Source organism: Cygnus olor, chromosome Z (assembly GCF_009769625.2).
Source record: "Cygnus olor isolate bCygOlo1 chromosome Z, bCygOlo1.pri.v2, whole genome shotgun sequence".
Taxonomy (NCBI): domain Eukaryota; kingdom Metazoa; phylum Chordata; class Aves; order Anseriformes; family Anatidae; genus Cygnus; species Cygnus olor.
In genome coordinates, this window is record NC_049198.1 from 2,795,952 (window position 1) to 2,808,265 (window position 12,314).

At 50.1% G+C, this 12,314-nt stretch overlaps 1 protein-coding gene across 17 annotated transcripts in view; it reads right to left on the bottom strand.

The window, feature by feature from the left end:
* The window catches only part of CTIF (cap binding complex dependent translation initiation factor), a 135,623-nt gene that overhangs the window by 73,934 nt on the left and 49,375 nt on the right, over positions 1-12,314 (bottom strand). For all 17 annotated transcript variants that reach the window (XM_040540567.1, XM_040540565.1, XM_040540559.1 and 14 more), the window contains 2 exons: positions 12,001-12,105; positions 9,438-9,513 (listed from right to left, as the gene is read on the bottom strand). In XM_040540567.1, coding sequence (XP_040396501.1) covers positions 9,438-9,513; positions 12,001-12,105 — 181 coding nt within the window. The remainder of the gene's footprint in view (positions 1-9,437; positions 9,514-12,000; positions 12,106-12,314) is intronic.

Genomic DNA, 12,314 nt, shown 5'->3' on the forward strand with positions numbered 1-12,314 from the left:
GGGCAGCCCTCGCCTGGCTTCTCTACAGCCCCTTGGGGAGGCCTCTGCATCATCTCTGTCCACCCCACCCGTGGTTCTCCATGCAGATGCTGCAATGCATGGCACCCAGGCCACACACACACTTATATCACACCCCTCTCGCTGCTCCTATTAGCCCAGGCTAAAGCCTGCAGCCGCGTCCCGGAGGTGGCACAGCCTTCTCTTCCATGGACTGTCCCAAATCCCAGTGCTCGCCGGTGCTGCAGCCAACTAAAAACACGAACAAACCCAGAAGGTATTTAAAAGTGTAAACTACAGAGAAAAAAACCAGGGACAAGAGGGATGCAGGAGTAGAAAGGACCTCTCAGTGACACCGCATAACTCCCTTCAGAAACAAGCTTTATTTCCCATGAAAGGGACACGCAGGCGTCACATACAGTAATGAAATCCCCTGTTATGGGACAATCTTTGACCGAGCCACCTTGTATTGCCATAAACGCTTCTCCTGCCCCTAGGTACCTATATTTACACCCATGGCTATATATACATCTCCCCAGGCAGCACGGCACGTTCGGCCGCCACACACGAGGGGATGTGCTTACCTGCCGCCTCCAGGCAGGAAACTCGGCTGCTAACAGCTTCTGGTCTCATTTATTGTGCCGCTTGCTATTTCCATAACATCAGAGGAAAGGCAGCAGAAGGGGGGAGCATCTTCTGGTCAAGAATAAAGTTTTTAGCGCTACAGGAAATATTAGCCTCCTATTTTGTCAGACACGGGCTGGTGGCATCCCACGTTAGCAGAACTGCTACAAAGAGCTGTGTTTCTATGCTCCGTAGGCTCCTCCGCCAACGGGGACGTGTGCACGTCTCTCTTCTTTGGTATGTCGACTTTTTAGAGAGAAATTCCTTCCTTCCCTTTATTTTATTAAAAACTCAGGCCTCTCATGCAGAATGGGGAAGGGGATTAGGATGTGGAAATAGCCAAGCCAGAAGAAATAGCTGCTTGACCAAAGAGGAACTGAACTTTTATTTGGGATTGTTAGTAACCTGGATTTATTATTATTATTTTTTACTTCTGCTACTTTTAACAACTTCTTAAACTTAAACGCTACTCTACAACTGGCCTCAGGAAAATACTCAGCAGAATTCATGGCAGCGCTAAGAAAGACCTCTCAGATTTCTAATGAATCCTTTGGGAAAACAAGGGAGAAAGAGATGTAACACTATTTAGAAGTTAAAATAAAATTCAGGCAGGATTTTGGGGGCAGGGAGTGATGTTACAGTGTATTGAAAGGACTGGGAAAGAACAAAACAAAACCTTTCAGGCTTTCTTTAGGTATTATACAGCTGCATAAAAACAAACCTTTTTTGAAAGGAAAGTCAGCTAAAAGCCTGAGAAAAGCCTGGGTTGCTCTCCACTGTGTTCAAGCCAGAGTTCAGTGTGGTGATGTTTTAGAGCCTCGGCTGCCTCTTGGATTGTTATTTATACTCCAGTTCCAGTCCCCATATACAAATCAGTTAATTCCCTGGAAGACTGCGCTTCTCAGGTTTAAAACTACTTGCGAACTCCTTAAAAGCAAAATAAAGCGTCTTTCTTCGCTGTCCCGCCAGGAACACTTTCCCATCCAGCTCTCCTGGCCTCTCCGTTCATCTTGTGGCCCCTGGCTGTGAATCTCTGCTCCAGCTTGGGAGGACTCACACATTTTCTCTCGCCCATCCCTACCCGCCCAGCTTTCCCTCTCTCCATCCTCTCCTCGCACCAGTGCTGTAGATGTCTCCTGCAGGGCTCCTCTTCTTCTGCACCCACCCAGCTCCTCCAAAACCCACCACCTCCTACTGGTGAGCCCAGCCTAGTCCTGTAACTCAGCTGCTTTGTGTCCACCCTTCCATCAACCTGTCCCAGCCTGCAAAGCAGCCCAAACCCCGTTATTCATCTTTTATTTTCTTTAGTAGAAACCATCATCTCGCAAACTGGGGTCCGAGGATCAGAGACGGTCCAGCTGTGGACGCCACCATGGTCTCCCCTCCCTCCTGCTGAGGCGGAAATGTCCTTCCGCATGGTTTGGGGACAATGGGCTAGATAAGGCACAGAGGGATTAGTGTTATAGTGTTCAGATGAACACCCGATGTTCAACAGGGCAGCAACATCTTGCAGGGAGAGTGAGGACCTCTCAGTACACATGGCACCATTCTTTGGTGTGAGGAACATCATATAAGACTAAGCCCTACAAAACAACAGAAGTCTACGTTTGCAGGAGCCCTGAAATGGGCAAAAGGGCACGTTTGACAGAAGTCAGATCTCCAAGAGGAGAGAAGGTGGCATCACGATGCAAGCAAGGGAGACGTGCTGTGGGGCACGGCCACCCCCTGGGCAGCAGCTCCCCTCTGCAACAGGGGGTGTGGGGCCTGGGCAAGGCGATGACGAGGACGAGGGGTGCACAAACACCTCCAGGTTTTAATCCTGCTTTTCTCGAGGCCTCAGTTGTGGTGTTTCTGTGCGGAGCTGCCCACGCGGCAGAGGAACACCTTCCCCATCCGTGGGCGCAGCGGGATGGAGCCGCAGGAGGGGTGCGAGACGCAGCCACCGCAGGGCGCGTTTCGCTGCTTTGAGAAGGATTTGGAAACAAGCCTTTGGAAAAAGCCCCTGCTTCCTCTGCTCGGAGCTGGTTTCGGGGCTGTGCAGCGATGCCGCAGTGCCCTCTAGTGCTGCAGGGTGCGCCAGCCCTGTCCCCGTCCCCATCACCACCAAGCATCTCCGCTGGTGGCTCCCCAAGCACCTCCGCTCCCCATCGCACGGCCAGCCTTGTCAGAGCGGCTTCACCCTCCGTCTGCCAAAATCTTGGCCTCCTGAGACCCTCAAGGCTGCAAGATAAGTCAAAGTCACGCTCGTCCTCTCCACTGACAGCCCCAAACCTGAACCCAGACGACCCTACCAGGACACAAAGGCACCCCAACTTCTCCTGTGCTGGCAGGAGCTTGCTGTAGGTCTGCCACTCTCCAAAAAACAGGGCAGCCTGGCCCCAACCCTGCCCAACTGACCAGTACTGGCTCCAGAAATTGTGTGTTTCATCAACAAAATTGAATCCCTGAGCCCGCCTATTTAGGGAGAAACCCCCGTGAATTAGGAGCCAATATCACTAAGCCTGTGAACTGGGTGACAGCCAGAAAAATAAAAACCAGCCCAGAGAAGTGAGTCTACCTCATTTCTGAGAATTGGAAACCAGCTCTGAATCCTGATAATAATAATAGAAATGTCAAAATCCTTGGCCATTTCCCTGGTGTTTCATTTGCGCAGTGAATAAGACCATTAAATGGTACAGAAGGCCATTATCGTCTGAAAAACCCACTAGAAGACCTCCTCTTTTCAGCAGATCTGATAAAAAAAAAAAATGGCTTTTATAGCCTGGCTTGGGGCTTAGAGCAATTGTGCTCTATTGCCAGAGGCGAGGCCCATCCCTTACCCTTACCAAGACCTCCAGAGCTTAATACCTGCACAAAAGATCAGCCCACCCTGGTCCAGGTGTCTCCTGTCTGGTTCCTCGGCCACCGGGGACCAGGCTGAAGGGGTTACGGGTGACCACGGTGGTGTGCTCTCAGCCCACTCCTTTTCCCAAGGAAACGGTCATTGTCAGTTGGTTTAAATGAAACAAAGAAATGGGCCAGGGTAAGAGGATATCTTACTGGAAGTCACAGCAAAAAAGGCTTTTCTCAGCCATGGAGATCTGACTCTCAATACGTTGTGACCTATGCTCAACCCTGGCTCTCTGACAGGGACTTTCCACAGCGGTTTGAGCAGTTACAGTATTGGAAAGACCCTTGGGAGATGGGAAGCTGGCTTGTGAGACTAAAAACCTCCCCCGAAGGCTGTGCCATGCCTACACGCTGCTGACGGAGCTGGGCAGGGTCTCGGGGTGGTGGGGAGAAGTGGGGCTCCCAGGCAGCCAGCACGGCTTGCTCTAAGCGCTGGGTGGACACGTGGAGGCCTTCAGTGTTACCCACAATGAGCACGGGGGGGTATGCAGCACAGGGGAGATTAGGGACACACCATCTGCCTGGGTCCCAGCTCCGTGGGACACACTCAGCCTGTTTGTTCACCCACTTTTGCACGAACTCTTGCATTTCCTAGGGTGGGCACGCATGGCACGGCTACCCAGTATGGTGGCAGCTCCCCGCAGAGCCTCCTGCACCCCCAATTCCTCCTCCAGCTCCAGTGGAAAAGCAGACAAGCTTTCTGAAGCTGTAACCCCCAGAGCACAGTCCTGGGTTTGCTATCTCACAGTCTGGCTGGGCATCAGAGCATGCAATCCCTGCATATGCTGACAGATCTCCGAGACGCATTTGCTGGGCACATTTTGACCCTGAAAAGTGAGAGCATCACACTCTTCATCCTCCTGGCAGCTAGGACATCTCAGAGGTCTCCTACAGGAACTGCTGGCTAAGCAGCGTGAAGTGTGTTTGCCAGAGTGCAAGGGAGGGCCAAGGAATGAGAAGATGCTTAGCAAACTCAGACAGCCAGGAGACATCATCCAAAAAATCCTGCTCTGAAAGAGGGATCTGGGCTGGCTAGAGACGTGGCTAAAATGAGAGCTGCCCAGGGACATGACTGAGTGGTCCTGGAAACCTCATGACGCAGTAGAAACAGGCAAGAGGGGGATGAGGAGGAGATAAAGACCCCGAAGCCACTGTATGGAGAAGGTAAATAACCCCACCCCACCAAAGAGACCTGTGCCCCTGCCACCACCAACATGGGAAGGTCAGGACCTGCACTGCTCCGCAGTGAGCCTCACACCACTGCCAGACACCAAGCTTCTCACCCCACACAGACAGTGGCAGCACTGGGACTGCTTGTCCGTGGTTCACCCTTCTCCCCCTTGACACCTGGGTTAGCTTGTTTCTCTTCAGGCATCTACCATGTCCAGATGTGTCCAGACGTGCTCCCAGACAGGGAAGGGATGTGGATATCCCCAGAGAGGAACCATCTGACCTGCTACAGGCCTCTATGAAGAGACGCAGGGAATCACACCCAGACGTGTCTGCACCTTCCCTATGGCAGGAACCCCAAGCGACCAGCCCAAGTGACTCTAAATTGTAAGATCTGGCCTGAAAGTACTTGTCAACGAGGAGAGAGTAGGCAGAGACATGTAGTAAGTGCCTAAATTCAGGTGGGGTCCCAGCACAATCAGGAGTCTTGGTGCTGCTGAGCCTGGTTTGGACAACGTCAGGAATACAGTGGCGCTACGAGGAACACAAGTTACTGAGCCTGCATTTTTCCTAAGGAGTTGCTTTGATGTTTCTCACCCAGCAAGGAAGCTGGAACTATAGCTACAAGCAGACTGTTATAATTCCAAGCACATGACAGAAAGGGTAAAAAAATAAGCAAGGAAGTAGAAAGAGATGAGCTGCAAGGCAATTAAGATGCCAAACGAAAAGACACCAGCGTTGCCTTCTAAGTTAATCTCATAGCACCGGTAAAGCCCAGTACCCCTTCCAGAAGTGCCACGTATTTTTTACCTCCTAAGCCACCAGACCAGGAGCAGCTAGCCAGTAAAGGCACGGCTGCACCATTCAGAGGAGGGCAGACCCAGCCCGGAGGCATGTGTCCAGCAAACCCACAGCCAAATGCTGCAAGATGCCAGTCCAGAAAGCACTCGGGATGCGTCCCAAACCTCTCTGCTCGTGTCTGTCAGCATTCACATCCTTCTTGAGCATCCTTCTTGAGCTACAGCAGCCTCCCAGGGAAGAGATCTTGTAGGACATGGCCCCTTGGGTTGTTCTCTCAGTGGAGAGTGTGCCAAGGGCTCAGTCTGAAGGCTGTATATAGGATTGGGGTGACACGTCCAAGCCTGAAAGCCTTTCTCAGCTTTTGCCAGAGGGAGAAGAAGCAGAACTCGCTGTGTTAGCCCTCCCCCTGACATCTTGCACGATGCAGAGCCAGTTACGTGGTCTCCTCTGCCCAGCCAGCCGACCGGCGAGGTGAGTAACGGCAAGGCTGGGGAGGCCTGGCTCTGCATCTGAGCTGTGCCTCCCTGACACGGCAGACGAGCAACCCTCCCTGGAGGGCCATAAAGAAAACCACATCTTATGAATGGGGAATTCTTATCTTCAAATTTTCTTCCACAGCCACTTTTTGGCAGTGCTTACGTGAAGCAGTGCCCAAATCCAGCTACAGACTCCTATGAGTAAGGAGGGACGAGGAGGTTACAGCCAGGAGCTGAGCCAAAGCCATGACTTCACGTGCTCCTGGCCAGCGCAGGGGCAGAGCAAAAGGCACGGCGTGCATCGTGTGAACGAGGTGCTCCAAGTGCCCCTTGTGCCCCATCCGAGAGGCAGAAGAGGAGACCACCCCAGGCACGACGTGCTTTATAACCGCTTTCCAGCAGTGCCAGTGTTATCCCGAGCATTGTGCAAACACAAAGGGCGGCACAGGGCTGCTCCCACTGCGTTTCACGCCAATTCCTTCGCTTTTCGGAACCACCGTTGCAGAAGATTTCAAAACAACACCTATTTACCGGCAAAAACAAGCATCCCGGTTGAGCCTTGAAAAGATGGGGCAAGGAGGAAAGCTTAAAAACTGCGGAGCAGGGCGAGCCCAGCAGCGAGCAGGTTTTCCTGCCTGCACACTACCACGAGATGGCAGAGCGCACCGCGCCGCCTCGGCTGCCCGCAGCATCTCAGCAGCCAGTGCACGTCCTCCAGTTTCAAAACAAAAGGCTGGGGACAGGCATTTCAGAGCTGTGATTCCGTGATTTTTCTCACGGATAGCGATGAAGAGAGAGGCTTTGGAGAAGGGTGTTTTTTTTTTTTTCCCCCCCCACCTTTTAATCACCAGATAGGCACAGGCTTTCCTTGCAGTGTTTTGTCAAAATACTCCTGAGAGACTCCAGCAGCAAAACCCAAGTATGGACATCGATGTCCACACATCCAGAACATTCTGCCCCACCCGTCAGTGGGGCACTGAAAATACGAGTACAGATACGGACCCATGTGCATTCTGGAAACTATTCCTAGTTTCGTGCCCTACGTGAATCATACCTTACCAAAGGAAACCGAGTTTCCAAAGCAGCCCATACGCAGGACTCACAACCTCTCCGCAGCTTGGTGCTCTTAACTCTGCGTTAGCTGCTGAAGCACATTTGGCAGTGCAAAGCCTTTCTCTGAGTGGCTCCACATCACGGGGGAGACGGTGCTAAAAGGAAGCCCTAAGAGAGGAACCAGAAGCAATCAGAAGGCGGCTGCTGACAAGCAACCCGTGAGATCTTCAAATACAGATGGAACAAGGGTTTATGCTTCTGCAGCCTGACACGTCTCTTTTCAGGATATGAGACAAACATAACCACAATGTGGGAAAGGCCCATGGAAGGCAAAGGATTTTCTTCCATAGGCTCCCACTAATATTCTTCCTCATGATCCCACGTACTGTATGCCAAAGAGCCATTTCAAACAAGAAACTGATAAAGAGCAGCACAATCACCACTGGCATTGCATGATCGCATTCAAATCCAGTTAACAATGACACGTCAGGATTAAGCCAGCTGTCAGTAAGCATTTCACTTGTCAACGCTGAACAAGATAAATCCTCACCAATAATGACACGACTCCTAGCTCCCACATGCACTTATGACTGTACATGCCTAGGTAAGCGAGTCTCCAAAATAGTGCTGTATTTTACTACTCTGCCCAGAGGCACAAAACACCAGATCAGGTGTTTCCTCCACGAGGTCTTCCAGCTTAGAGTCGCCACACTTAACGATTAAGATCTGCAAGAAACACAAGGCAGCTTTGAGACGTGATTGTAGCTGCTTGTATGAGACAGAAATAGATCCCCCTTCGTTACAGGTATATATTAGAATTAATTCACTGGAGTCATCGAACTCAATCTGTGTTACAACAGGATGAGATAACCAGGCCAGGAGGAGCTGGCTTATTTAACAGTTGTTGACTACGAAGGAGGTTAAACTAAGAATGCCAGCTCCTCACACACCAAAGGTAAGAGTTTCTTCCCCCAAACAGCCCAAGCTCACAGCAGCCTGCTGGTGCAGAGCCCTTGGCCAGCAAGGGCTGCGCTCTGCACCGTGCTGCCCTGTGCCCACAGTCACTCACCATGCTGCGTCCTGCCCCCCTGCCTGCACAGACCACCCTGCCGTGCCGTGAAGGGAGAGCATCATCCCGAGGAGAAGCCACCATCCTGAGGTTCAGCACTTCCCAGTTTGGTTACCCTGTGTGACCTCCAGCAAATCCCTCACCCTCCCTGCGCACAACTTGTGCCCTTCCTCTGCCCTCCCGGGGGACGAGCTCATGAGTAAGAGTACTTTCCAGAACAGGGCCAGGGTTCACCAAGGAACATTTTAACCAAAAGCTGAAACACAGCACGTGATGCTGAACACGGCTGGTGGCCCCTCAAATCCAATCTCAGTACATCTGGAAACTCCCTTTGATTCTCCGTGTAAAGCATTTCCAATTATTCCCCAGGGAAAACAGCCTTATTTTGCAGAGTTACTGGGGTCTTTATCAGCTGGCCCTGATTATTTTTTTTTCCCTGTGACCTTAAGTCCAGACAGACCGAGCACATACAAGAAAACAGCTGCAGGCAGTGCTTCTGCGTGCCAAAGTCAGCAGCATTTCTCCCTCTTTTCACTGGTTCACGCACTTACTGCCAGCTAGCTCACCCAAAAGAAATAGCGATGCAGACTGTCATGTGCCTTGCTGGATGAGCAAGGCTTCTCCTCACAGGATGCGCGAGCAAGAATCCCGGCGAGCTCTCTGCTCAGCATGCAAAAGGGCAGCGCTGCCCCAGCACGGGAGGTGCCTCCGTCCTGCCCTCTGAAGGGAGAGAGGAGCCCAGAGGTGCCTTCAGCAGAAGCAAGCTGAACACCTCAGCTCCCTGGAGGACTGGGACACTGGAAAGTGAAAAATTAAGACACTGACAAATTAACCTATTCAACAGCACTGTTTAACTGAAGGCCTCACCCTGCCATTCCCCAGCACTTGAGCACCAAAGGTCTTTTAACCAGAACTACTGAAAAGTGGCTGTGGAGACAGATCTGGAGAAGAAACAGGCTGGAGAAAACGGAGTAGTCATTGCATCACACACACGTGCATCCCACAGGGGAAACATCTGGATCGACACACCGTCACTACTGGCACCTTGGCAGCAATTTATTTTGGAGCTGTCAGGAGGCTTGGTGCTTTTCAGAATCTCCTTTCCTAAAATACGAGACCTGTGTGTATGTGTGTATATATATACGTGTATATACACATGTATATGCATGCGTACGCTTTCCTCAACATCTCACCTCCCAACAGAGCCAGTGCAGTACCAGTGATGTTCAAAGCAAGTCTTTCTGAGACCAAGGCACAGTTCTCTGACTGCTCAGTCCAGGCAGCCTGCCCACCTCCCAGGGGTGGTTTTGTAAGGAGAGGTCGTGCAGGGAGCTGCCGCCTTCAGCCTCAGCACCTACCTGCCACACCGGGAGGACTTTCTCTATGTCGTTCAAGTTGATGCTGTCACCGTCCTCGTACTTCCCTTTTCCGAGCCTGCGGCAGGAAGAAAACAAACAAAAGCATGAGAAACCTTGCTGGAACCTACGTTAGTGCTCTATTATGGCACATGGGGAAGATTAGCACTTACTGCAAAGGACCCTCATAAAAACAAAGAGGCTCTCTGAAGCAAGTACGTTGTGTCTCCAAAACACTCCCACGTGGGCGCAAAGCCATTAATACCAAATGAAATGCTTTTCCCAGCCCTATCCCCTGCACTAGCGACTACCCATTTGCCACAGCATTAAAATGCTTTTGGTAATACCCGCAGTGCGAAAACCAAAGGCAGCCCTGAGCAGTAGTTTTAGACGACTCAATTCCCAGACCTAGCAAAACTAAACAGCCCACCGGGAAGAAAAAATGGGGACAGAAGAACCTAATGAAAAACGCTTCTTTTGAACCGCTGCTCGTTTGTCAGTCTCCACAGGAGCTCCCGTTCCCCTGCTGGGAAAGGTGGCGGCGAGTAAGCACAAACACAGATCTCAAACAGGAGAAAAGTGGTAAACAGCAATCAATATGAATGCAAACATACATTTCGAAACACAAAAAAATCAGGGTGAGAAGCCAAGTATTAACAGACCAAGTACATAGTTGACAGGGTAAGGATAATTAGCCAGCTTTGCTTGGATCAAGAAATGAAAAAAAAATTGATCACATAAAGTCTGCTACTAGCTGAATGCAGAGAAAATGAAAACGATAAAGAAAAGGTCAGTACACATTGTTCACCTGCATTTACAAAGAATTTGGGTAATTTATTATGCACAAATGATGATGTATTTTGTGGTCAATTAGTGACAAGATATTGACCAACAACTCACAGTAGGCAGAAACTTTGAAAGCCGCAGGTGCAAGCATCCAGTGTCTTTAAGTCCAAGGACAACCAATATTGGTGGAATTACAGGAAATGTAAAACGAAAGACTGAAATCTGCTAAAACACCAAATCTGAAAAACAACAAGCTGAATGGAAACCTCCACAGCCCAGCGGGGCAGGCCGCAGACTTGCGAGGTTGTGGAGGAGTGATAGGAGACTAAACTGAAGGCAGTGGAGGACTGGCATTTAGCTAACGTCTTAATTGCTTTATGAAAATCAGGTGTGCTCAACAGGTGACTTCCATCACAAATGAAACTGCTGCTGTACGTAGCAGGTGTCTCGGGCAGGACCACCTGGCAAGTGCCATGAACCACAGAGCCATTACATCTTATTTTACAGAGGGCCCCTCGTCCCACGGTTCAAAACCATCTGTAGGGGCAAACACGAGCTGTTGCCTACTGAGGCACTTACAGACTTTGAAATTCCATGTTACTCATGTTGTTTTAAATATTCCGAAAATTGTACATCGTAAATATTTACAGTGCAGAACAAAGCATTATACGGTCATGTGAGTTTGCCTGTCATAAACTGGTATGGGAGCCTCCTGCAGGTGCTGAGCCTGGGCTGGGGTAGGATTGTGAGCCCGGATTGGTTCATACTTTGGCACAACCAATTTACCAACAGAGAAATTTTGCTGAAAGATTTCTATCCCTACGCCTAAAAGGGCACTGAGAAGTCATTTGTAGCCTTCCCAACCCCATCTTTTCGACCCAATCTTATTTTTATCATCCTCTGTGGGCAAGAAATGACTAATCACTAGGAAAAAAAAAAAATCAGAAAAAGAAATTACTAGATAAAACATGGACATGGCACTTCCTCTATTCCTTCTTTACCTGAGATGTGCAGCGAGCTCCATCAGCAATGAGTTGAAGCCTTGTCATAACTTGGGATAACAGAACAGGTAACACTGCCTGTATCTGTGAACAGCACTGCCAGTGCATTAAGCATCAGGACCGAGTGACAAGGAGAGGGGAAACCAAGCTGAGAGTGTTTCACAAGTGGCAGAATCTGCAGAGAAACGGTGACCTCTGTCTCAGCAGCACCGGTGAATCTCTCGGTCCGTATGCACGTATATATAGCCTGACCAACATACAGCCAAAGAAGAATCCAGAAGAAATGTGAAAGCCCCAGGAAGCTGTAACCACCAAGATGAGCTGTTTAATGCTCTCGTAGTTACACGCCTAGCAGGTAGGGAATGAACATTTCGATCTAGATGGACCATGTTGATGCTCTGCTCTTCCCTCAAGTCTTGCTGGGGAGAACAACAAAAGCCCTTTCACTCGGGATTATGATCAGGATCTTTCCCCCAGTATTCAGAGATGCTTAAATCTACGAGACATAGCTTAGATCCAATATGGTTTAAAAACTGAACTCTTTCAAGCAATGCAAAACACAGCAAACAGCTCTGCTCTAACCCAGAACTGGTTGATAGAGGAGCCAAAGAGACTGATCGTGAAGTTCTCAGCCCCAATATATGGTGAACAAACACGTCTTTTCCAGGTCCTCCATGTGGGCTATGCCACCAAGCCAGCGCTCCGACTGCAAAGGAGAGGTTACACATCTTGATGCAGTAACTTATCTTGGGATAAATATGCACACTCACAGTACTCACCCTTCTCTGTCTATGTGAGGCAGCGGGTGTTTGGAGGTGTTTCGGAGCTTCCTGTGAAACTGCGTGAAATCTAGTTTTTCAGGCTGCAAATCCCACGTTGCACCGCTAGGAGAGGAAAACCAAGGAGAGAGAAAGAAAATGAGTGCCCTACTAATTAAAGACAACCTTGCTGAAGAGCAGATGGCTCACACAAGCCTGCAGATGAAGAACGCTGGTACTTTGGAGGCACCGCTCGCTGCTGCAGAGCATGCTGCCACAGGCCTCCGACCTTCGTACTGCTGCGTTACGCTAAACCCATAGTTTTGATGTAGACT